Consider the following 27,284-nt stretch of genomic DNA (forward strand, 5'->3'; position numbering starts at 1 on the left):
AAAGTGCGACAAAAGGTCTGTGAACGATGTCACAAACGTTGATGGTGTATCCTGTGGATGTTGTATGATATCAATCCATCAATGACAATTACACATCGGACTATCTACCAGTATATAAGCCTATATATAATATAGCTCTCTTGAGATGAACTTGTAATAAATATGCATATTAACCTCATTTATGTGGGAAATCTTTTAGAGTATGTGTTCCCCCTACTGAATTTGAGTTAATAAAATGTAAGTAGTAATTTTTAAAGTGTTGCACTGAAAAAAATACATTTATATATCGGAATAACAAAAAATGCAACATTTTTTGAATTTTTTGTGTAAAATCCAATATGGCCGCCGTGATCACGTGACCTTCTAGGTGTGTCACATGACCTTTTGTTCATTTTTATGATGCTCTGTCATATTGCAATACTCACTGAAAAAATTGTCCCAAATACTCTTATAATTACAAAGATACAGCTTATGCATGTAAATCAATATTTATAAGGCCGTATTTCCATAGAAAACTACGCACAGGAATGCACGTATAAAAATTAATTACGCAGTGAAAGTGTTAAAAATATTGACTAGGCTGCCATCAACGTGTGCCTGCACATGCAGTAAATGTCCAGGAATTGGTTCTGATGTACGAATGATATCAATTGAAGAGGTGGGTGAAAACAATATAGCGACGCCTGCATTGTTTGTTGAACGATGTGAAAAAATGCAACGTCCTCTCCAAATCAAAGGCCATAATTTTTCATCACTGGGAATACTGTGAGTTTCTTGTAAAAGGTAACAAGAAGCCGGGTTGGAATGCTTGAGGAAATCAAAAACTTGGAAGCGTTTCATCGAGTCTCGACACCCACGAACATTAAGCGTTACACAGGACAGAGCCATGCCTGTAAATAGGATTGAGAGAAGATGCTTCCACATAATGAAAGTGAACTAAATTGAAGAATCAATCGCAGTTGACCTACCAGTAGTTCTGACATAGTCTTTGATTTTACAAACCAGCTTGTAGATGCGAGCTCTCGTTGAGGTGTTCACGGGCTGTGAAGAGCGATATCCAAGCAACATTTTCGCAAGTTCTTTCAAATTTGGATGGAAGTCAAAACAATCCTGAATAAACTTCTTTGAATGTTTTGTATTTTCCAAGAAGTCTGCAATCGATTGAGTTGATACATCATGGAAAAACGAAGAATCTGAAACGTCCGACACCACTGATTCATTGTCATCAGTTTCCTTTGGCGTAGAATCTTTAAAACTTTCTTCTGTAGACTGGCTAGCAATATGTTGAGAAGAAAGCGGTGAGAAAGAGATGCTCTGAGAATCAACTGTAGACATATCCATATCCATCGATGCATTGGTCTTGTCTGCAATGTCTTGAGAATCCGGAACGAAATCAGAAAGTCCGGAGAGAACAAGCGACGGAGTGCAAGCTGGAGAAGAATCTGAGGATTCTGAAGCTTGCGTAAAACACAGGTCCGGAGAAGGGGGGAAAGGCGATGGAGGGGTTCGTACCCTCTCATCATCAGTAACATCATTGCCCTTTGAAATTTCGTTGTCATTCGTTCCGTCAGTGTTCAAGACAGTTTCTGTATCATCTTTCAAAGACGGTTCACGTTGAACAGTGTCAGTTTCGTCATCACAAACTATAGTTTCTTGTTCCTCATTACCATAGGCATCACTGTTGATTTGCGGTGTATCAGAAATGTCCGCGACGTTATGACCATCAACATTATCAGCCATCGTTGTGTTTTCACGTTGATGTACATCTGTGCCCTGATTGGAAACAGTAGACAAATCACCACAGATTGGTTCCATCGGGCGTTGAACATATTCATCGTTGTTGGTCGGAATTTTAACACCTCTTTCAAATTGACTGTCGTTAATTATGGTAGCATTGTCTTTTTCTGGCAATGTTGCAGTTGGTTCGGTTTGGGCTGATTGTTGACAATCACGCTGAACATGTCCCTTTTGACCACACTTGAAACATTTCATTTCTTTGGTTGAAAGAAAAATTCTGTATCTTTTACCTTCGTACTCTACGGTCAAAGGTCCTTCCCATGTACCGTGAAAGTCGGCATCAATCAGTACCAGAGCTTGTCTTCGAAAAGATCTTACATGCCTCAATTGTTCACTCTTACATCCGAGAGGAATTGTTTTGATTTTGCTCACCAGTTTACCAAAAGTAAGGAGTTCACTTTCAATCACATGATTGGGAATAAACGGTGGAACCCCTGATACGATGACTTTTGTCGCTGGTTTCACAACAGGCTCAACTTGAATCGTGTAGCCGTTCAGTTCAAAACCACTCACACAAACGTTTTCCACCCACGTAATTGAGTTGAAATAAACGATGACTGAACCGTAAACTCTTGAAGCAGCGATGATATTCTGTGGACCAGTAATCGATGAAATAGCCTGTAAATACTTTTCGACAGAGACTCCTTCCATGGATTCACACTTGACACCATGTTTCCTTGTGAGGCCAGCAAACGTAGCTAAGCGTCCATTGTCAATGAATGGCGCGGCCATCTTGGCCCAGGAAACAGCACACGGAAACCACTGAGGGAATCCGCAAAAATCTCTTCAATCGAAAGTTCAAACACACAAAAAACTTGACAGCAGCAGTCCACAACCGGAGCAAAAACAGATCAGACAACGATCTAAGTCCGGAAATCACTGAAGGACTCAATAACTGAAAGAAAACTCAGAGCACACTACCACGCTGTGTACACATGCGTAGTAGTAGTAGTAGTAGTAGTAGTAGTAGTAGTAGTAGTAGTAGTAGTAGTAGTTTTTCAATGGAACTTTTATTCCAATAATAAAAGTCGTGTACAAAAAACCAAAATTGCACTCAGCTGTACACGTCAATCTGGTGCAATCAATAAAATCAAAAGAAATCAAAAAAGGTTTAAACTGAGAATCACAAGCAGCGTTCACAGAAAAACACAACGAAGCACCGAGGTTGATACTCCATTGGGTCTTGACGTGGAGACCAAAACGTCGATGACATCACTAGATAACTGGTAGTATAAAATTCACATCAGGCAATGAGATGACTACCAAAGCATACGTGCAGTAAAAAGTAGCATCACGTGAGATTGGTCGGACCAATGTTGACAGCTGGACGTCAAGATAATAGGCAGCAATAACGCTAACACAAGCACAGTGGTTAGCCTGAAACAAAGCAAAGTGTATGTCCCTCCGACAACTGTCCGAACCATGAAAATGATTCCCGTGAGGAGTACGGTGCCCAGGGCATAGACTCGAAGCTACTCGAGCCTCAGTTATCAGAAGTGTAGCCTAATGCTGTAGAGTGTATGCAGTGTGTTAGTACACAGACCTAACAAGCTTACCTCACAAGAGAATATCAGCAATTTTCGGTTTTCCTTCACTAACAGAAGCTAAAACATTGTTCACACACCAAAATCTATCAAAATTCGTGTTCTCGCGGGAGAAACCATGGTAAGCGTATTCATTTAGTATACGCGAACGTAGACGAGATTTAAAGGCGGTAATAAGGTCACCGGACAGGTGCGGATCATTTTCAGTGATGGCTTTACGACGAGTCCTGTGAATAACAAGTTTTGCAGTGTTGAAAATATAGTTTAAAAGGGCATGGATATTTTTATCCATAACAGTTTTAATAAAAGGTGGGCCCATTACAAACCACCAGTACAAAATCCTACAGTTGGGTCCAAGTAGTTGACGAGATAATTACGCAGTAATTTGAACAAAGAGGTTAGTCGATGACATTCCAGAAAAATGTGAACAAGGTCATCTCTGTTACCACAGAAAACACAATTTGGGGTCTGACTGAAATGACATTGAAACAGGTAGTTACCAGTTGCATAGGCACCGTGCAAAATGCGCCATTGAAGATCACCTTCAGTTTTAGGTATAGGACTAGTATAACAGAAACTAAAATTTACCTTCGTGTCTTTTGACAGACCAAGTAATTCCCTCCAAATAGTGTCAGGACGATCACTATGCTTCTTGTGGAAGTCAGACATGATGAGGAATTTATAAATTGCGCCCTTTTCAATTTTATAGAGGGGCAGTTAAGGACAATGTTATTTGTTTCATCGGTATGAATGATGTCAAAGTGAAAACAGGTATTGATGGGGGAGGTTGGAACGTTAAGATTGACATCTTCGGAGAACGAATGTTGTAATTTATCTCTCCATTTTTCAGGAATGGAATTACGTAATGACGTCATGACATTGCTCAAAATCCTACGCGAGTAAATGGGCATTATGTTTGCTATATTATCATGAGATAACCAGTTTCTGGAATAAGGATCGACAAGGTCACTTATTTTTGTTATCCCAGCATCAATGAGATGATTCGAAAGGGTTGGCTGATCATCAAATACTGAATGCTTTATTTGATCATTAAAAAAGAGAGGTTCTTGGAGAATATTATCCGTTGAGGTGGGATCACCCTTACGAACTGCCTTGGAAGACTGCCAAGTTTGTAACAGGTCAAGATAAAATGGAGGCATGGTAACAGGAATACTAGGAATTCTAATAGCAAGAAGTTGTCTACTATAATCAAGTTTGTGGACACGCCTAAAGTAATAATCAGTGAATGAGAATGAAGGGTGATCTAAACCTGAATACAAATATCTTTGTATATATTGTAAGCGGAATGCCTTTGCACGTGCAGGGAGATTAATAAGACCATGGCCTCCCTTTTCGAGAGGAGTGTATAACACAGTAGCAGGCACCCAGTGACGACCTTGCCAGAAGAAATCAAGAAGCGCACGTTGAATTTCATTGAGTACATCAGGTGGCGGAATTAGAGAAAAAATGCGATGTAAGATTTTGCTGGCCATGAGCTGGTTAATAACAATTACTCGACCACGGTACGACATTGCAGGGGCATATCTTGACCACCAACTAAGTTTGTTGTTGACGTTTGATATGCAGTCATCCCAATTCTGAATGAAATAGTCAGCAATATTGCCTATGAAAGTACCAAGGATCTCTAAACCGTCACTATTCCATTGAATTTGTAAGGGGGTGTCTCTTCTGTTACGCCAAGCACCACCCACAGCCCTTTGATTTTCTATAATTAACCCGAGCATTACTAGCATCTTCATAAGTACGCAACCATTTTTCGAGAATACTGAATTCTGAATTATGTGTGATAAAAAGACTGACATCGTCAGCATAGGCAGATAGCTTACATTTGCGCCCATTAGATTTTGGAATCATGATTCCTTGAATATTACGATCTCCACGAATTTTGTGAAGCAATGGCTCAATAACAATGGCGTAAAGTTGACCAGATAGAGAACACTCTTGTCTAATTCCACGTTCAAAGTGGATTGGAGCAGTAAGAGAGCTGTTGATTCAAACAAGGCTTTCCGTTTGAGTGTAAAGCAATTTAACGTGTTTTATGAAATTATCACAAAAGCCAAATGAATGCAAAGTTCTGAAGAGGAAATCATGATGGACCCGATCAAAGGCTTTTTCTTGATCCAGTGACACAATACCAAGTGGAAGAGTGAATTCGTTATGGTAACTTATGCAGTCTCTGATTAAGTTGATATTATCGAAAATTTGACGACCCGGAACTGTATAACTTTGATCGATGTGTATGATGTCAGGTAACACGCCTTTCAAACGAATAGATAAAGCTTTAGCAAAGATTTTATAGTCTGCACAAAGAAAACTAACCGGCCTCCAGTTACGTAGCAAAGTATTGTCACCTGACTTGGGAAGTAAAGTCAGAACAGCACGACGACAAGAAGTGGGTAAAACACCATCTGAGAGAGAGGCTTGGAAAACATCATGCAAATCATGACCAATAGTGGACCAAAACGTTTTAAAAAATTCCACTGGTATACCCTCAATTCAAGGTGTTTTACCAGTGGTAACCTGCTTTAAGGCTGAGGACATTTCTTCAAAAGTGATCGGTTTGTCGCACTGTTCAGCTTTATCCGGGTTTAATTTTGTAAATTATCGCGAAGAGAATCTTGGGCTGCAGTTGAAATGGGTTCCGGGTGGTACAAATTTTGATAAAAGGTACGAATAAGTGAACGGATTTCATGTTGATTTTCAGTGATGGTCTGATCGTGACGACGCAGCTGATTAAGAGATTTGTGCTGACCTTTATGTTTCTCAAGGGAATAGAAAAAGTTTGTACTGGCATCGGAATCATTAAATTGTTGATAACGTGCTCGAACAGCTGCGCCTTGAGTTTGAATCTTATTTAAGTTATCCAACATATCTTTCTGTTGCTGATATGTTTTATGAAGTGAAGGGCGTTCAGGAAGCAGGCATTGCAGATTTTGGACGTGATCGTTTAATTCTTTTTTCATATGCTTATAACGGTAGATGTATTGATAGCTGTATTGTTTGCTAATTTCTTTAATTTTTTGTTTGCCAATGTCCCACCAAGATTGAAGTGAAGTGAAGTTTTTCATTGCGCCATTTCTGCCAAAAAGTCTTGATCAAATTACAGTAGTCTTCATTACTTAAGAAACTAGTGTTGAGACACCAAACAGGAATTTTATTTTTAGTGAAATTGGCACAAATATGAAGGGAAACTGGACTGTGATCAGATAAATTGTGACATGAATCATCGAGAGAGATTTGATTTTTGAAGTGAGGGCTTTTGTAATGAAGAAGGTGTCAATCCGTGATTTATTATTATTTCTTTGCCAAGTATAATTACGTGAGGAGGTGTGAACATGACGCCACGCATCTGCAAGTTTTGTGCGATGAACAATATCAGAAAGAAACTTACAAGAATTCATATGTGGCTCAGTCTCGGAACCCCTGTCTAAGTTAGGAATGAGCGTACAATTAAAATCTCTCCCCCATAATAACTGGATCATCATTAATACTGTTTAAAAACTTTTTAAGCTGAGCGAAGAAATGTAAACGTTCCTCTGTAGAATACGGGGCATAAACATTCACTAAGTGAAATGGCTGTTCATCTACAGTCACGTGGAGATGTAATAAGCGACCTCTAACAACACTACTTTGAGAAATAACATTCACTTGTTTTCTCTTTGGAAAGAGAATAGCGACACCGGCCGAGTTACTAGTTCCGTGAGAAAAATATATTGGTGAACGCCAAATAATTTGCCATTGGGCTTGACTATCAATTGTTGAGTGAGTTTCCTGGAGGAAACAAATATCGTTACGGTGGTCTACATTCAAGTAAGATAAAATTTGATAACGCCTGAGAGAATCGTGACCTCCATTGATATTCCAGTTTAAAGTTGAAATACTTGCCATTAAAAGACAAGACAAAAGAATTAAGGCATTAGTGACCATTATTTTAGAGAATAATGTTTAGTCTTGGTATACGCATACAGTTTAACTGTCAGCCTATATATTCTTACATTTTGGCTGGCCGTAACATGATCAGATTTGCGCAACTTATGCAATGCTTTAATTAGAAGTCTTAAATCTGGGCAATATTCATACCATCTCTGGACTGGCTTTTTTGAACCTTTAATCTGCGCTAAAAACTCTAAAAGGCTGCTAAAGCTTAGATCATTGCGATCTGTCAGTTCAGAAGTATCAGAAACTTCAGATGTCATAGAAATACTATCGGCGACATCAACCTCTTCGTCTCCGTCAATATCAGAATCTTGGCTGAGAACATCGAATCTATTACCAGTCTGTATGCATCCCTCCAGTATTAACACCAGAGAAAGGCGTCTCTGGAAAATCAAGGGATTGAGAAAAACCAACTGAGGAAGAAGAAGAAGGGGAAGGAGCAAAAGGAAGAGAGGGAGAGGAAGGGAAAGTGGAAGGGGAAGGAGAAGCAAGGGTTCGTACCCTGTCTTCAACAGCAACACCAACATCTGCGGACTCTGTGTCATCAACATTTGTGTTCTTACTATTGGCCCTTCCTTCACTTGTTTCATCGTTAACACCTTCATTGCTATTGTCATTAGTATTGATTATCTCCTCATTGATTACATCATTTGCATCGCCTATTTCCATATCATTAGTATTTTGAACTTTAACCTGCTCATCAACACCTTGCTCCTCAACAATTACCTCATCGATGATATTATCAGTAGCAGCTGAAGAAATTTCTGCATTATCAACATTGTTATGCGACTCTTTGTTCTGACTGTTGCTATTTTCGTTTCTTTGATGAGCCTGAGTTTCATGAGCTGAATTCCTGATTGATTTTCAACAACGTGCAAAACACCGGGCTGACCTGCACAATTTCTACGAACGTGGCCTTTCATACCACAAGCGAAGCATCTCATTTCATCAACAGAAATGTAAATTGGATACAAATGATCTTGATATTTGACCTGTATAAGCCCGTTGATGTTGTCATTATGTAATAAAATGTGAATTTGCCGTCTGAAAGACTTGACATGTTTCAAGGCAGGATCTTTACAACCAAGGGCAATGACTCGCATATGTCCAACTACTCTTCCTAGTTTCCACAATTCTTCCTCTAGTTTTTCATCAGGGATAAATGGGGCACATTAGATAAAATAACTTTGGAGGCAGGTTTGAGCATGTGTTTAACCTGGGCGAATTCATTGTCAAGCACTAGTTGGCGTTCAACGACAGACTCTACGTGTTCTAATTTTGCAAGATACACAACCACTGAACGATTCATTCGTGAAGCTGCAATAATATTTTCAGCCCCAACAATCTTTGAAATTTCAGACACATAGTTTTCTACTGGCACTCCTTCGACATTGTTGCACCTCACAGCATGTTTACGGGTGAGGTGCCTGAATGGATTGTCGACCTGGGTAGCCATATTGCGTACCCACAGTGGCCGGGAAGGGGAAAGATAAAATCCACCCCAATCCAGCCAATCAAGCTTTAAAAACCTCAAAAACTACGCAAAACTGAAAGTATCAATTACTCACGAAGTAAGTATACCAGTAGAGTTGACCAATAACGCTGAATGGTGAGAATACAACACAAAATTCAGGAGCCCATCTACCACACGTCCGCACGGAGTAGAAGTAGTAGTAGTAGTAGTAGTAGTAGTAGTAGTAGTAGTAGTAGTAGTAGTAGTAGTAGTAGTAGTAGTAGTTCATTGTTGGTCTTTTTTCAGTAGTTCTAGGCCATCGGCCCAGCATACTTAACATAGTTAGCATAAATATACAAAAATTGACAGGAAAATAATAATTACAAACACTCAGAAAAATTGATTATCATTTATGTCATTTCTCACTTTCATAGCGTGAAAAGTGAAAACGGCTAGACGTTGCATTATCTCACTATAGGGGAAGTTCCTAATTAAGGAAGTATTCACAAGGGAGAGTATGCGAGTAAGAGTGACAGTGTGATTATGCATAATAATTAAAAATTGATATTTCACTTTTGAGTTTACCACCTTCGAAACTTAATAACTACTAGAGAATAGTCGTCAAGGATAAATCTGAATATAATTTTACCGGTTTTATAAGCTCACGTGTTCACACACGTTAGCTAATGTCGTAGCGATGTCTGTCTGTCCGTGTGTCAGGTGTGTGTGTGAGTGTGTGTGCGTGTATCTCTCTGTCTGTCTGTTTACAAGATAACTCAAAAACGGCTCATTGGAATAAAGTCCGACTCGGTACACGGATAGTGTATTCTAATTACAAGAACTGATTGGATTTTGGTAAGTTTGGCTTGCACATTAATGAAGTTATGGGCTATCTTTTTTCCATATAATAGTTTACTATTGAGACAATAACAACATTGTCGACATATATCAATAAATACAGCACAAAATTTCATTAAGCTTTTCAAAGATGACAATCTCAGAACATTTTGATCATAATGTGAGTGTTATGTCAATCTGTTCATTGACATTGAACTTTTGTAATAAGTGATATAACTGCGCTATTCCTACACCGAATTTGATGATAGCTGCGACATATCTTGATCTGATAGATATCTGTTTGAGAAGCATTGGGCAGTGTCAAGTTAACAAATAACTCATTTCTCCTGATATAGCTGCACAAATTATGATATACTTTGACAGTTACGTTTATTGCATTATTGCGTTGATACAGTGGAAGACATTTATCATCCAGAAGCCAGTAAGTCATCTAACACGTATATATTTAATGGATTTTAATTTTGACTCGATTGCGTACTGATTGAATCGGTGGTATGGCAAAAAAATTAAAGTGTCAATTATGCACAAATGGATAGGTGCACGTCATGGAGAAAGGGAACACATTCAACTCACGACAGGTTTATCAATTTGAAGACAGTAAAGGTATACAGTCACCTGTAATCTAAATTTGTCCATATATGGTCGAAGGGGCGTCCCTTGGTATTCAAAATGCCCATGTGAGGGCGCTGTTTTTAAAAATCGGCTACCCGCTTAAAATCTGTGATTGGTTAGATTTTCTCTTTCCATGGTAACTGTGGCAAAATTGGAACGGATGACAGTATACCTTTAATATAGTCTATGTGAGAAGACGGTTACAATGTTAAGACTAGACGTATTTCAAATGAAATAATTTGAATGCATTGGCACAGAAATTTGAATACATACCTCATAACATCTGCATTGAGAGAACAACTTCTTAACCGCATTTGGGGGATCACTGGTTTTGCGTATGAACACATTACTGTTACAGTCTATCCCATGTTTTTGGTACATCGCTTTGTTTCGTGAGAAATAAACATTCGTTTCACCTGGAAGTGAACTGCTAAAGTTATAATCGGAGAAAGATACATTGGCAGGAATGAAGATAAATCTTATGATTATCCTAAGCTTTTGACGTGAATATTGATTTATTTTCATATTCATTTCCCGATAAAATGTTGTGTTGGTATATGATATTAATTTCGGAGCAATTTCAAAAATTTTATAATATAGTTTATAGCTGCACGATCTTGTTTTGAAGCCAAATGATCAGGAATATAAGGATTTGGTTCACCTTACAATAAAAACAGTACGTTTTGAATAAATAACATTAAATTAAAACAATTTTAATCGTTATCTAATCACAAAAGGCATGATATATCCACGTTTGTTGACCTCTAGCTGCAACCAGCCACATTTGACCATCCTTTTTAATTATTCGAGATCACAATAACTAAATGATAATTTGGTTTTCATCGAAACAAAAGTTAAGTTTGTCTTTTTTTCAAAGATGATTAATTTTGATCTTTAAAATAAAGATACTAAAATTTTAATACATTCCGGAATCGTTGGTTTATTCATTCGTATTGAATCAGTTTAATAGCAAAATGTATGTCTACTGAAGCAATTATTATACACCTTAATCTGTAACCTATGGACTTTCGTCATACTGTAAGTTTCGGTATCAATGGACGCGGAGTCCAAACCTTTGACGCGGAGTACATATATATTAATAGCTTCAGGTGTTATTAGGTGCTATTTGACCTTTTACCTCAAACAACGTAACGTCAATACCGGTAAAAAGAACGTAAGATGCGAGACGTACTCGTACCTAAACCCTGCATTTTGTGTATATCCGCATATTATTCTACATTTACTTCTGCAAAATTTCATTGTACAGTAACTTGCAGTGTCAGAGGACGTGGAGTAAAATACCTTGGACGCGGAGTAAAATAACTTTAGGCCACAAAAAATAATTTGTTTCAGGTCATCGCGCGGATTATTTCAAAGCGTGCGCTTCAACTCTTTTCTTTTTTCCTGTTTTTCATTTGCGCCTATGGAAGAAGGGGAAAAATGTATGAAATTCCATCAAAAATCAAAAGAAATAGAAAAAATCGCTTCGCCGCATCATTTTTGCCACATGTCAATGACCAGAAACAATTTTTTTTGCGTAATGTTTTATTGGACGATGTTTGTCAGACCTTTGACCTCAAATTACCGATATATATGTCCATGCGGAAAAATAAGAGGACAATTACATTTTTTTACAAGAAAGAAACATCTAAACAGTTAGTACTTAATGGTGTGAATAATAGTAAGTCCAAGGCCGGTAACTTTCGGTGAAACTTTCCTACTGAATTACCATTTCTAGTTCGTGCAATGCGCTGCGCGGTTTGAAGTTTCGCTCTATCATAGACCCTTGAGAAAAGCTACGCGGACGCCGTGAACGCGTTCCCCGTCTGTGGCGATCAGCGACGCAGTGTTCGATGGACATCCTCAAAATGCCTTAATTTCGACTTTTGCTGGTTAATTTGGACTAAAAAAGGAGTATAATAATATGGTTATTCCCAAAATACAGGGATTTAGGTCCTCGAACATCGTTGGCTTCACTACCCGTCTCAGATAATATATCCCCTTTTCACTATGTACTCAGACATAATTCTCGGTATTTTGTGAATAATAACATAAATCCTATACAGCAAAAATACTCACATCTGTCATTATTTAGATCTAAAACCGTGTACGAATTCGTGTGCTTTGGGTTCGAGGGTGCATAGACGTTCCTGAAATCTCCATACCTACTGTAAAAAGTATATGGTAAGGGCTGAAAGATACAAGACAGGGTAGATGTACAAGTTTGGTGGGTAAAGAAGGAGAATTGATACTTTCCTTATAAGCGTATGCGTTACAGGTTACGACGAGCAGATAAGGTATATAACGATAAAACAAAATATCTTGGGTCGGGTCAATTTTACTTGGAGAGAAAATGCATAAATCTTAGCCCGTGATTTGATGGAACTCAAAGTGCCTCAGGATAAATTTCAACTTTAAAGTTCAGAGAAATAAATAGATGAATTGATCAAGACTCAAACAGCTTATTTCATGGTGGTAGATTTCTGAATACAATCATACACAAAGTTATGACTTTCACATTTACGACGAAAAATGTTGGTGGCTAACAAGGCAATGAAGATACATGATGTTATATTTATACCAACAGACACGGAGAAAAGAGTGAAAAGTCATTATTTTCACATGTTTCCTTGTAAAGAAAGACTTAGTATCACTTTATTGTTTTATCTTAAAATCTAGCAACCCGATGCAAATTATTGAATTTTTTCTTTAAATATTTTGCCATGTCAATCTTTTGACAATGTGCAAATTTCAAGATAAAGAAAATGACGACATAAAAATTACAATATTCCAAATGGTACTTTCCTACATGCAATAGAATGAGATTGGCCATTATTGCGCCAACCATAGAAGTGTTCTGACTGAAGTCGCCGGTACACTGCAAAATTAAATTGGTCAAGCCTGCTGTAGGCTGTCATTTAAGAATTGTTTCAAGTCCACATTTTTGCGACTCACCGGATGTTCTAGCTTTTCTTTTCTCCTATTTTAAGATTTTCAAAGAATGTAACTCCGCTTCAGCTTGGTCAACTTTTCTAAACATTTGCAATTACATTCGTTACAAGCTATATGACAAAACACTTATTTTGTTTGACAATAAAATTCTTATCTTTTAAAAAAAGAGGCATTTAAGTCATGTTGATCATGTCTACTCGCTTTTTGAGCGTCAACCATTGAACCCCTGCAGTTTTAGAATAAGGATAGACAATGCAGACATGTGTACCCCTCCTTCCTTCGAGTTAACTATTGCGACCATACTAAACTTGAGATTATCTGCTTTTTAAAATATATAATAAATATAATATAGAATGGTATAATATATTATATATATTATATATATATAATATGTATGTATGTAGTATATATAAATATAATAAAATATATAAAGAATATATATATATATATATATATATATATATATATATATATATATATATATATATATATTATGAAGGGGGATTCCTAGTTACGCATCTTATATGAGAAATATTCCTTTGGAAACAACCGTGTTGGTAACATGCAGCTCCATCTTAATGTGTCAACGATTGCAGCAAAATGGCTAACTGGCGGCAAACTCTGATCACAGTGCAAACAAGGAGTACATTTTTCTTATTCCGAATTTCACTAAAGGTCGTGTAGTAGTGTCTACATAACGTAAATGGCTTGAAATCTTATAGCTGCCTGAAGGCCACGGTGGAATATATCTCGGAATAGCTCATCTTTGGTTTAAAGAGGCACTCCAACTTGGTAACATTTTTAAAACACATTTTTAATGCCAACGGTCGATATTTGACATGGCGACTGCGCGCGGATCGCGAGATATTGATAAAACATGTCATTTACCGCGCGTATTTTTCGCATCCCGAAGTTTTACAATCGTTTCTGATTATGAGCCGAATCCCCCGAAGGTTTGTTGTTGTGCTGATTGACGATATTCTACGGAGTCCAAAAAACGTTCGAATGACGCAATTAATTTACCTCCCACTGCAAAGACTTTATAGACATCATGAAGCCTTTACCTCAGTTAGCTTTTTTTAAAACGTCTCTTTAGTTTTTGTCGTTTTCATTATTCCGAATCAGTTTTATTATATTTTTAACCAATGCCACATAGATATCAGTTTTTACGTGCAAAATATTAGCCCCCTCTGATGACTACATTTTGTCGTCTGCCACACAGTTACACGTGGTTCGATACATAGCATCTGCCGCGTGGTATGCGTCTATGCATACCACGCGGCGGCCGCTCAACCGCACATAACTGTGCTAGTCACCTATGCGAATTCTGGTGGAATCAGCAAACTTTGTTTTCCGTTTTTGCTCCGAGTCTGTAAGACTCGGCTGTCCCCCACGGGACATGACCGATCACCGACGCGAGTGGTACTGTGGCGTACAACAGCGTCAGCGTACACTCGTACTCCATAGCTCAGTTGACAATGGTCCCAGTGCCGAACGTTCGATGTTCGGAAACTGAATTTAGGTGGGCCACCGGAATTCAAAATTTTACTTTTTTGAGGACATGTTTTTATCGATATCTCGCGATCCGCGCGGAGTTGCCACATCAAATATCGACCATTGGCATTAAAAATGTGTTTTAAAAGTGTTACCATGTGGGAGTGCCTCTTTAAACAATAGCAGTTCTTATGCATCCAGTTGCGTTAATATACATTGAAACGGGCTCTATGGTTCGCTTTTTCATAATTCAACACTAAATTCGTCATTAAATCATATACTTTCTACTATCCACTATGACATTGTCACAATTCGGTAAGCTACTTCGGTACAATACACTGTATACTTACATAGCCGTCATCTTTTCTGATAGGCCAGTCACAGGTCTCATTAAAATATGGCGGCCATCCGGTAACGTCAATGACGATAACTTCAATGTTGTAAACTTGACATTCTCTACGAACACCATGCATCACCTTAATCATAAGATAATGTTAATACTTAATCATTTATTTGAATATTAAGCAATACCGTTATATAAATGATATATTGCATCTCAAATATCTGTTATCAGAAAGAAGTTCAAGTTCAAGACCGACTATTCGAAGTTTATGGCGGATATAATTGACGAGGGGGATACCATAGAAGTCCCTCCCGACCAACTAGACCGAAATGATGGAAAGGTACGGTACATACCACACCATGGTGTATATCATCCAAAGAAACCAGAGAAGATCCGTGTCATCTTCAACTGTTTATCAAATTTTCAACGAGTATCACCTGTTTGGTGCAGTTTATCCCCAAGCTGCGCGAACACAGAATTACGTAAGACAGCTGATGACAACAGTGATACATTCGACGCTGGAGTCATCGACACAATCAAAAGAGATTGCTTAGTAGATGACAGCCTTAAATCAGTGGAAAACATTGAGAAGGCAATAAGATTGACACAAGATCTGACTGCCGTTTGTAAGAAGGGTGGTTTCCGCCTTAAAAAATGGGTGAGCAACAGTCGGGAAGTCTTAAAAGGCCCCTCCCGGTTCCCATTTGGAGGAGTATGGGGCGAGCAGATCTGAAAAGTTAGGAAAATTGCATATTCCTTGATCAAGGAACAGCCCCTTGTTTATGAAATGAAAAGCCCCAAGCACTGTGAGGCGAAGTTAAAGCCATGATGAACAGCCGATCAATCACAAGGCTGTCAGATGCATATGATCCTAACGACTTGGAAGCATTAAGTAACACACAACCACCTGTTGATGCTGCTACCAAAACAGGCCCTGCCACCTAGCAGATGTTATTTATGGAAGAGATGGGTAAAAGAATACCTCCATTGCTTCAGAGAGACGAAAATGATTCAAAATCAGAAAAAAAACAACCTCAGCATTGGAAACATGGTGTTGATCATACATAACACAGTGCCGAGGAACCTTTTGTCCATGGGCATAATTACCGAGGTGAAGAAGGACAAAAGGGGACCCATCAGGATTGCCGAAGTCAAGACCTAGAACGTCCAGTTGGCAAGCTTTGTGTGATTCTGGATAGCGACATTGTCAGGCATCATCTGAAGAACATAAGAGCAGCTAAGTCTTTGCTTAAGTTTTATGAACAATCTATTTAGATAAGATTTTAAAGTGTGACCAGTTTAGGGGAAATTTGGTTGTAATTGTTCCAAAGTGATTATCCACCATTTTGGGACGAAATGTTACTGTCAAAATCACTGTTTATTATTTGGGGTTAAAGATTACAAATTCCAGTATTGTTATCAGTGCAACGTTTTGTAACCCAAGACACGTTACAGTAGAATAAGTCTAATTACACAATCAGTGTTTATTTTCTGTTACACAACGCAATGCAAATTCATGGTCTAACATTCAGTTCAGTGTTGGAAACGCCCCTGAAAGGGTGTAAGCCAAGGAGAAGCAGATATTTTCTTGCTAGATTTGCCTATAAAGACTTTTTTGAAGAAAAGATTTCAGCCTGTTGAGTGCTCCAGCTTATATACGAATGAATAACGTGATGGAATATCATAAATAGTAATAGACGGCTATCGCACAGTAGTTGCACACAAATTAATTTGAGTCTAAAGAAATTGGTTTATATATATATATATATATATATATATATATATATATATATATATATATAAATATATAAAATATGTATGTATGATTAAACAAGTACAAAATAATAATCTCTGTTACTTAAGTTTCATGCATCCCAACAGGATATCTGCAATTTTTCTTCAGATAGATAGATAGATAGATAGATAGATTGATAGATAGATAGATAGATAGATAGATAAGATAGATAGATAGATAGATAGATAGATAGATAGATACATAGATAGATACATAGATAGATAGATAGATTTATTTCAGTACTGATCGTACAGCAGCGTTGTATCAAAACGCATCAATACATGGAATATATCCATTCGTTATATATCTCTTATTCATATATTTTCTACTCACTCATTAACATCTACAACTCACTAATTAACACCTACCACTTTTGCTGAGACAAGTAAATTGTAAATATTGCCGTCGTTGTAGTCCAAATGTTTCGCAAGATATATACTTCCGTTATAAGTATTTATGCCAAACACACCGTCCTAAGAATGAAAACAAGAAACAAGTTGTCATTCGCACAGCCATTTCGCTTCTGTATCATCGAGGCTACATAACATCAGATGAGGTTCCGTTTTCTTTTTACCTCATTCTACGTAATGAGTTCAAGGATTGATGTTCAGTGTGATCATTGCATTCAAGATCAGATTTTACGTGTTTATGGTATTCCAAAATTTAATATTATTCTTAAAAGGGAAAAGATTAGCCAAGGGATGGTGTACAGTAATACTGATTTCAACAAACGTTGCATCTCCTTGCTTGTATCAGTGACATGACTTATTTCTCCTTCTTCAAACCCGCAGGTAAAATTAACCTTAGGGAAAAATATTCGGACCCTCAAACTTTTTACAATATTCTTTCGGCCCAGTACTTGAAGCTCATTTCGAAGCTTGTGGAGTAAATATAGTTTTCACTGGCTTAGATTTGTAAAATTTGAAAGTTTAATTTTTCTCCTTGGGATAACACAGAGACGGCGGTCATTTCGAATTGTAAATGTAGGTAAATATTTGGAAATTTGTTTCCTCAGTACTTAAGGTTCCAAAACAAGAAATTGACTTTTTAATCTAACAATTCTCTGGTGGTTAATAAGCTCAGAACACCCCTTAATTATACATTTTCTGAAAGCCTATTAATAGGGGAACATTTTGGTAACCACAGTGTCACCATTGTTTTTATAACTTTCACATGACAGTTAATTTGCACAACCTTTCAAAATTCGGCTTTCCCCGTGTTTTGTCTAAATACTTCAAAATATCTGACTTAAACTTGCTGGAATACAAGCTCCCACGACTTTCCTCTAAAGTGTGTCTCATATTTTTTCATATCTTGCTTAGTTTTTCATTTAACACAATTTTAAAGAAATTAACTAGGGTTAAATTCGCTGCTCTGGACGTTTCTCTGGCATAAAAATTGTTTAAGAAGGTTTTAAAAAATTCTGAGACACACTTTTAAAGATCCCTGGGACAGCTTGCACTCACACAAATTTCAGCCATATATCTCCAAGCATCGGAACAAAACATAGGGAAAACCAATTTTTGAAAGGTTATGCAAATTACCTATCACGTGATAGTTATGTAAACAATGGTGACACTATGGTAACAAAAATGTTCCCCTATATATTGGCTTTCCGAAAATATATAATTTACGGGGGTTCTGAGCTTATTAATCAATAGAGAATCGTTAGCTTTGAGAGGTCGATTTCTTGTCTTGGAGACTTAGATGCATGGTGACCACCGATGTTTGTTTTGTTTTTTAAAAGAGAAGACTTAACAGTTTTGCTTTAGGAAGTTTTGAGCGTACGTTTAAGTCTTTCATTTACGAGCTGCGCCTACCAACAGACATTCAAAGTAAAACGCACATCACCCACCCTTATGTAATTATCACAATATTTCCTTGAGCTTACCGTGTTACCCTCGACAAATGCGAAACTCTCAGCATTTTTTCTTTGATAGGGGTCTTCATATATAATGCTCTTTACATCAGCATCCTTGTAAATATATTAAAATTAGTGTATGTTGTAATAATAAATCAATCACATTTAAATCATATAACAGTGTATGTGCATGTTGTGCAAGCTAAACGCCAAGTGATGCCAATGCAGAGTTGTTGACTTTTTTGCGTATAAATTAGCCGTTTTAATGACTCTTTGTTACCCTGATATGTACTGCAAGGATTCCAGATACCTAAATAAGAGTGCGAATAGTGACACGACACCATTTTGTTTGTATTTAAGATGTTTTATTTGTAACATTTTCTTTAACAATAAAAGATATATGTCAACATTTGCACCATTCTTGGAAACATCGCCCTCTTCAAGATTAGCGCGATCTGGTTGTACTATTTCTAATCACTTTATGCCTTCGACTTTAAATTAATTTCATCTAACAGTTGTTACAATTCTCATCAGCTATATATTTACCATCAGGGTATTTCAATGACATTATAATGGCAAAAATGTATGGTAAGAATCAATCGTACAGGAAATTGCTAATCACCGAATGTAAAGTACAGTGTTGGTCACGTGAAATATTATCATGTTTATGCATTATTTTATTTTAACATTCATAATCTATGTTCTGCATTTCCGGCAGCAGTGAAGCTGGATTTCAGATGCCCTGAGAACAACATGACAATGTACAAACGTACTTGTAGAGCAACCTAGTGCAGCCGTTGCACAAGGTTTTGCCCGTCAGATAAACCATTCATTACCATGACAATGCTAGGTGGATAACTAGGTGTTAGTTGGGAATGTAAGTTTATACATTATAATAGATAGGCAACTAAATCTTAGTATTATATATTTAATGCCAACTACAGTATGATAATCATCTAACCTGATACGATTTATGAATACTTACCTCTTGAATTGTGACCGAGATATTTTGCAGAATCGGCGGCATGCCTCCTTCAATTTTCTCAATAATTGTCCCTATGGTGCAGAGAGAAATATATTAGATTTTTGTTTCAACTTGTAATTTAACGCCTACAACAAATGTTTGACTAGGATAGTCCAAAACGTCTGAAATAATGTGTCAACTTCTGCTTTACTTTACCAACGTTCAATACATGTGCAATGCCTATTGAACATGATGTCAGTTGTTAACAGTTGAATATTTCTGAACTCTCTACTATTCTGGAATATTAGTGAAGATACACACATTGCCTAAAATAGCAAATAAGGGCTATCAATTACTGCAATCCCTTTCAGTTCAACTAGTAAGACATATCAATGATTGTGTATTGTAGGAAAGTATGGACGTTCCTTCTGCTTCGTTCTGACACTGGACTTTAAAATCCAATCCTTGGAAAACTTGTATCCTGTTATTCCCTTATTCTGAAGTAACCTTGTAACAAAGTCTCACGTTCACTTTTATGCTGAATTTTGCTCATTTGCTGCATGCTTCTCTTAAAATATGTTGTTGGTTGGTTAGTGATTAGAAGCACTGATGCGTTTTATCTCATTCGGTGTGAAAGGTTACACAGTTCTCTCTATACTGATACTAGTAGTCAATAGCTTCCAGCGTACATCTTGGATAAGCTGTTTGCTTATGTTTCTAAAGTATGATTGGATATTACGTTCGATCGTTGCTGAGTCCATAAATGTCCATTAACATGTAAATAAGGCCCGAAGTTTTTGTTAAAAGTAATATACTTTCATAATTTAGGCGGATACGTTATGTACATTTTGTATTTGTCTAAAACAGATCTTTTGATACTCGACTGTTTTCGTGGGAAACCCAGGGCTCACGAAAGTGGGCGGCTGTTACATCATCTACATATAAGGGACTAGAAATTTGTAATAATTGAACAGCACTGTTCATAAGTTATCAGAAGACACCAAGTGGTAAACGTCGTGGTGGATTAATTGCCTCGATAGACATTGTATATTACATTTCGCTGTTTTGTGTCTAGAACTTGGCCACGAAGAGACACAGCTGTAAATTGTTTGTCAGTGCAGTCTCTTTTATAAAGTAGATGACTGTATAACACTATGATCCTTTAACGCCGTTTTTTAAAAATTTGCCATACTTTCTTCATCAGTCGCTACATACTCATCTTCAGTGGATAGATTGTGTTGAATAATTGATAGATCGCCATTATTCCCGTGTTGTACCTCTTGAAGTTTGTTCTTATACTTGGGATGCAAGGGTGTCTTATTTTGTTCTATAATGTGCTATAGCGTTCGTATAGGTTGAAATATAGATGTATGTTCTCGTAAACAAGTTTCGTGTGGTAAGTTTCTGTTATAAGGTTGTCAACATGTTTGTGTCGTAAGGTTTTACATTCCTAATGTTTGTTCTGAGTCGTCTGTTGTAAACTTTGTGTGGTATAACTGGTCGACGAGCTATTTTGACGCTTCATTATTATGTCATCATTAGCGTCTATAACTGCCGTTCCACTTCTTTTATCTAACGGTTCGATCGGTACGGTTTTTAGCTCCGCTGTCAGCGATGCGGAGCTTATCAAATAGGTTGATTTTCCGTCGTCGTCCGTCGTCGTCGTCGTCCGTCGTTGTCGTCATCCGTCGTCGTTCGTCAACAATTGCCTTCTCCTCTGAAACCGCAAGTCCAATTACTTTGAAATTTTATATGCAGCTCACTTGGGGTGACCTCTCTTAAGTTTGTTCAAATCGTAGTGAAATTTGCATATTTGTATTTTGGGGCATTTTTGGTGTTTTTGGTAAAAAAATTGTCTTCTTGTTGTGTGATTGCTTTGAAATTTGATATGCAGTTTACTTAGGGTGACTTCAGACAGATTTGTTCAAATTGTGGTGAAATTTGCATATTTGTACTTTTAAGGCATTTTTTGTCATTTCTGGTAAAAAAATCTGTAAAAATCTTCTCCTTCAAAACTACCAAATTTGTATATTTTCGGTAATTTTCTCAGTTTGTGACCTCAAATGGCCTACACCAACCAAGGATATGTTATGAGACAGTTTCGAAGGCTGTGAACATAATTTTGTCCTATTTGGCATCAATTTGTAGGAAAATTTGATCCAGAAATTATTATGAAATCTGCAATTTTGAATTTTTGGAGCAATTTTTCCCAATTTTGGTCAAAAAATGTGTTTCTCAAAAAGTACTGGTCTACCAGCTTTGAAATTTGGTATACAGGTTTCTATAGATGTACTAAATTTGATCTTTTGAAATAATGATGAAATCTGCAATATTTATTTTTAGGGCAATTGTTGCCATTTTTGGTCAGAAAATTTTATTCTCAAAAAACTACTCATCAGATAGCTTTGGTTGACATGTTCTTAGGGATGATACGCTGTGATATATTCAAAGTATGATGAAATCTTCAATTGTGTATTTTTGCAGCTTATTTTAGCCACTTTTTTCTGGCCACTGCATTGAGCTATCAAAGATTTCCACCTTCTTCATCAACATTTGTCAAAAATAGTTATTCTCTACATAAACACAACGGAGCTATATCGGTCGCTAGGTCGCTTGTCTGTTAATGTTTTTAATGTATTCTATTCTGTATTTCGGAAAGGAAACCTAGTTTCAGGAAAGTATGCAATGACATTACATTAGTGTTATTAAAGTTTATTAATTATCAGGGCATAGATAAAAATTGTAACATATATAAGGTCAAATTTATTACATTTATGGTTGAATTTTACTACATTTATGTTAATTTGTGTGGTTCTGGATAGTTGCATTAATGATTGATTGCTTTATTACCTCTGTGGTAGATTTTATTACAATTTTAATTGTGGTAATTGTTACATTTATGGTGATAAATACATGTATGGACGTTACACGCCTTCTGTGCGTTGAAAGCAGATGACCAATGTCGTGCGGACGCAGATACCCGAGACGTGCAAAATCGATTTTCTCTTCGTGGGTGTACGCGATGCGAAATTTCAAAAAAACAACTTTCACTAAATGTAGCGCTACTCATTGTAAAAATATCTCACCTGTAGTTAATCAAGGTTTAGTAAAAGGTACTGATAACCAGGCGAATTGTAAGATCGATGCTTATATTTACCAAATCGTACACTGTCTCGTGCATTCTGACACAAAACACATCTAAGTCGCTCTAGGACTTTCAAGATTTTGCGTGTTATATTCTCCAAGTTTGATTTTGTCTATGTCCTTTTACTCAGAAGACATCAATCTTAAATGGTGTGCCGTTATACTTGTACTTTTAACTTTTGTAAATTTTTATCGCCGACCTTGTGGAAAACCGGCCTAATTTGCCGTACAAAAAATGCCGTACAGAAATAAAATGTGATAATAATAATGATAAAATATAGCTGCAAAGCAGCAATCAAGGGTTTCGAGAAAATGAGTGAAAGGTCACATAGTTATAACATTGTGAATAATAATCAATCAGTAAAAACGTATAGGTGAGATCAAAGATCGTCAAGTGCAGATGCGTAATAATTGGGATACAGGATGTGCCCGGTCATGTTACTTTTTGTCAGAAATGTTTTTTACCATAGTTATCTCTCTTTACCAAACTCAGGCCTCGAGCTAAATAAGGACGCCTAGGATTAGGTAAGTACATAATAAGCCCCTTTACAGTTCCGCGGACTGGAGTTCTATACCCATGATGCTTTGCGAAACTCGCGGTTTCAAAGGGTACCACTTTGAGCGTCACGCCTATTCTTCAACACAGGCCTGCTATAACAAGAATCATTTTTGCTTGTTATCCGTCTTATTCTGTCGTAAAAAGTACGCTAATTAGTCATTTTGTATATATAAGTATATTTGAAAGCTGTTGGATATAAAGTTCGCCAAATTTTTACAGTTTTATGTAAATGAGGAAGAAATTTGTGTCGTTTTAATTTATTTACACCTGCGGATGTTGATCACCATAATCGGCTGTTGCTTTTGACAAGGAATTTCACGCGAAAGTATACAATAATATTACTGCCGTCGAACTGAATGTAGAGGCAGCATTGAGCATGCAGCTACAAAAGACACTTGTGATTTTAAATTCCACAGACGAATCCCATAGAAATAATTTTTAGCTTGGAGACAAAGGGAGACTCCGCTCATGTAAACAAACACTTAAAAGTTGATACGACACAGCGGCAATCATTAGACCGGAGAAGAGAACTACACTAGTCCCACGTTAGTTGGATGAGACATGTCCTGAAGGTGTATCATGCAAAGGTTTTGTTGCATCTACACAAATCTAATTTTCAAAATCAGGGATGCTTGCTACATCTGCACTCAGGCAGATGCAAAACAAACGCGAATCCAACAAACGTTTTCCGGATTTCCGTAAAATTGATTAGCACTTGGCAAACTGTTGCATCAAAAGCTATAAATACATCGACATATAAAATTTGACCACGTAGCTCACATTTCCTTGCACAATGAGTCTGAAACACGCGAAAAATGATTTTGGTTATGGCAGGCCTGTGTTCAAGAATAGGCGATACGCTCAAAGTTGTACCCTCCAAGCCGCGTGTTTCGCAAAACATCATAGGTATTGAACGCTGGTCAGCGGAACTGTAAAGGGGCTTATTAATGAAGTACAGGGGATGCCCGGTCATGTAACATTCGGTCAAAAAACTCTTCCCACAGTTATCTCTTTATACCGAAAGACAGAACTCTAACAAGCCTACAATTAGATGTGTGCATAATTAATGAGGTACAGGAAGTGCCCGGTTATGTGACATTTTGTCAAAGCGTTTTATCCCATAGTTATCCTAATGGACGAAAATTCAGACCTTTAGCTCTTTTGGGAAAACTGGAATTAGATATTTGCATACTAAATGCGGTACAATTTGGTATAAGGGTAAAAGGTCATCCCTGAATTTTGAGTTTGCAATTTGGTCCTATACTTGACATTGTTCAATAGACACCAGTCCTCTTGGACTCTTAAAAAGGCCTCTTTTATGGAACTCTATATGGAATGAGATATGGCCATAGCATAGCTGCAGAGGTAAAGGGCAGGTCAAAGGTCATAGAAAAATATTTTAAAAATGCTTTAAAATCTTTTTCTCAAAATTGATATGGCCTGTGCCCTTGAAATTTGGGATGAAGAAGCATGGCCATATGGTCTACAAAGTGACATCGCGGAATTTCGATTGATTGATATTTGTGCCAATGTAATAGATTTAAATGTTGACATTGAAGATTGCTGCCGGGTCATGTGACATGTTGACATGGTAACGAGATTAAAAATATGTCCCGTGAGTCAATCATGTGTCATATTTTGATTGGAGACAAAACCTTTGGAAGAATAATTATATAAAATAGATATGAACTGAATATGCTCACGTGTTTTACAACTGGTTCGTTAATAGTAGTACGCTTCACAGAATGTTGATATCCAGTAAACAGGCTAGAAAATGTTTGCATTTACTCAACAGAACACCTTGACCTGCTAATGTGACTCCTGAATGGAAGGAATCACTTGTTATGGACAAATGACTTGTACAGATTTTGAGTTTGACAATATTACAAACTTAGTTATCACGCGTTGAAATTGACTGCTGATGACTTGACATGTATTGACATTTATCAGACGCTAGTGGACGTATGAAATAATACAGTATGACATGAATTAATGCATACTTTTTGACTGTTATGAAGTTGTGTAAAACAATTCTACCTTTGACTAGTCTCATATTAAAGTGACAAAACAACGAGCAAGGAGATGTTACGCAAGATTTTCACACCTCAGGATAATCACCAACAAAAACACAAGAATTTGGCGCTTTATTTAAAATAAATTGCCCTAATCTGCAACTTCTGCCACTAAAATTCTGCAGTAGACCAAAACCGCTGGCTAAATATTCGAAGACATTTCATTTAATAATTAAACTCATTTACATGACTAAAACGTATCTTAAAAGCATATGAAGTAAATTAATTTTCTAATGTTATGACGATATCATAAATAAGGAAACAATGTAAACAAAACTTTACAAATTTGGTTGTAATCTTTAATTTAGAGTTCAAAGGACAGCAGAGCCAGCGTCTTTGCGACAGTAGCACCAATAAAATTATAAAGGTGTTGGAAATATCGAATTGTAGCTAACAAGATACCAAAGGATTTCTTTCCCAAAAGAACAGCTTCAAAAAGAAGAAGTCTCCATTAGTATTGTAAAATTTCCGATTATAAAGCTAAAGAATCTGTCAATGGTTTATGAGAGAGTTAACCCCGCAAGTAGGTCATCTACAGCTGCTAGTTCCGCCACAGACAAATAGAAAAACTGTTTCTCTATTTGTATGTGGTTCCGCTTATTTGACCTTCTACAGCTATATTAAAGCACGGTCCCTCTATCATGATTGGGAGCAAACAAATGGGAGTTCATATTTCAGAAAATGGGATATAAAATTTGCTAAAACTAGGCACGATCGGCTTTGACGCCGCCGCAGGACACAACCTGCAAAATAGTTACGAGCGACTGCCGGTGTGCTAGATCAAAGATGTGTTCTGCTGTTGGCAATCTCCGTTCACTGTGTAACCGACCTGAATCAAATAGAAAGACGCTGACCTCATTTTAGTATGTAACTTATTCCTTACCTGTAGTGTTCGATCTATACCGATATTTGATTCCCTCCGTCTCGTAAAAATAACACGTTGGGATCACAAACACCAACACAGTGCATACAATCCAAGATATTCTTCGATTTCGGCGTGAGCTACCTCCTCTGTCCATGTTTAGCAGGTTTGTCATAAAGTAACTACAAGTGTTTCGTATCGATGCCGAACGAAAGAGGAAGTTTTCTTGTGGTATTGATACTTAGGGAGCGTTCAGTTTTTACGGCCTGGGGGGGGGCCGGCAAAATCTTGTCGCCGGTGTTCAAAAAAATATAGACCCCCCCTGCATTTTTTGTGAAAAATGATGACCCCCCCTTTGTCAGACGAAAAAAATTGATGACCCCCCCCCCCCTGAAAAATAACCAAAACCCATATGTCAAATTTACCCGCATGGTTTGGATTTGAACTCCGGTACGCGGCGCACTTTATTCGATGCCAGTGCACAAACTTCTCAGCCACATCCATTGAAACGTCTGTTAATTAGGACGACTGTAAGGCAATTTTTAACTTCATTTCCATAGACAACTCATGTCCATGGACATTGTATAAAGTAAACTTTATCGGAGTGGTTCGCCAAAGGCAGCACTCCGGTTAAGAGGGTCATGGGCCATTACGTAAAGTCAACTTTATTCTAGTGGGCCACCAAAGGTGGCACGCCGGTAAAGAGGGTCGATCATGGCTATTGCATAAAGTAGACTTTACTGGACAGGGCCGCTGAAGGCGCGCGGCCATTACCATTATTCAGTGCGTGATCCCAGGGGTCCCTCAAAAATGTTTCTAATACAAGCCGCGGCTTCAATTGGGAATTTTACGGTAAGATTGCCGTGGGGTATTACATAAAGTCAATTTATTGTAGTGGGCCGCCGGAGGCGGCCCGCCGGTAAAGAGGGTCAATCATGGCCATTGCATGAAGTAAACCTAATTGGAGTGGGCCGCCAAAGTTGTCTGCCCTTAAGAGGGTCATGGGTAATACATAAT

At 37.5% G+C, this 27,284-nt stretch overlaps 1 protein-coding gene across 1 annotated transcript in view; it reads right to left on the reverse strand.

Annotated features, from left to right (window-relative positions):
- The window catches only part of LOC139130405 (uncharacterized), an 88,208-nt gene extending 61,740 nt beyond the window's left edge, over positions 1-26,468 (reverse strand). Inside the window, exons 1-7 of the mRNA XM_070696206.1 lie at positions 26,289-26,468; positions 19,652-19,722; positions 18,697-18,780; positions 17,174-17,278; positions 15,018-15,143; positions 12,301-12,412; positions 10,495-10,637 (exon numbers count right to left, since the gene is read on the reverse strand). Coding sequence (XP_070552307.1) covers positions 10,495-10,637; positions 12,301-12,412; positions 15,018-15,143; positions 17,174-17,278; positions 18,697-18,780; positions 19,652-19,722; positions 26,289-26,442 — 795 coding nt within the window. The 5' untranslated portion in view covers positions 26,443-26,468. The remainder of the gene's footprint in view (positions 1-10,494; positions 10,638-12,300; positions 12,413-15,017; positions 15,144-17,173; positions 17,279-18,696; positions 18,781-19,651; positions 19,723-26,288) is intronic.
- Between the last annotated feature and the right edge of the window lie 816 nt (positions 26,469-27,284).

This window comes from Ptychodera flava, chromosome 4 (genome assembly GCF_041260155.1).
Source record: "Ptychodera flava strain L36383 chromosome 4, AS_Pfla_20210202, whole genome shotgun sequence".
NCBI classification, from domain to species: domain Eukaryota; kingdom Metazoa; phylum Hemichordata; class Enteropneusta; family Ptychoderidae; genus Ptychodera; species Ptychodera flava.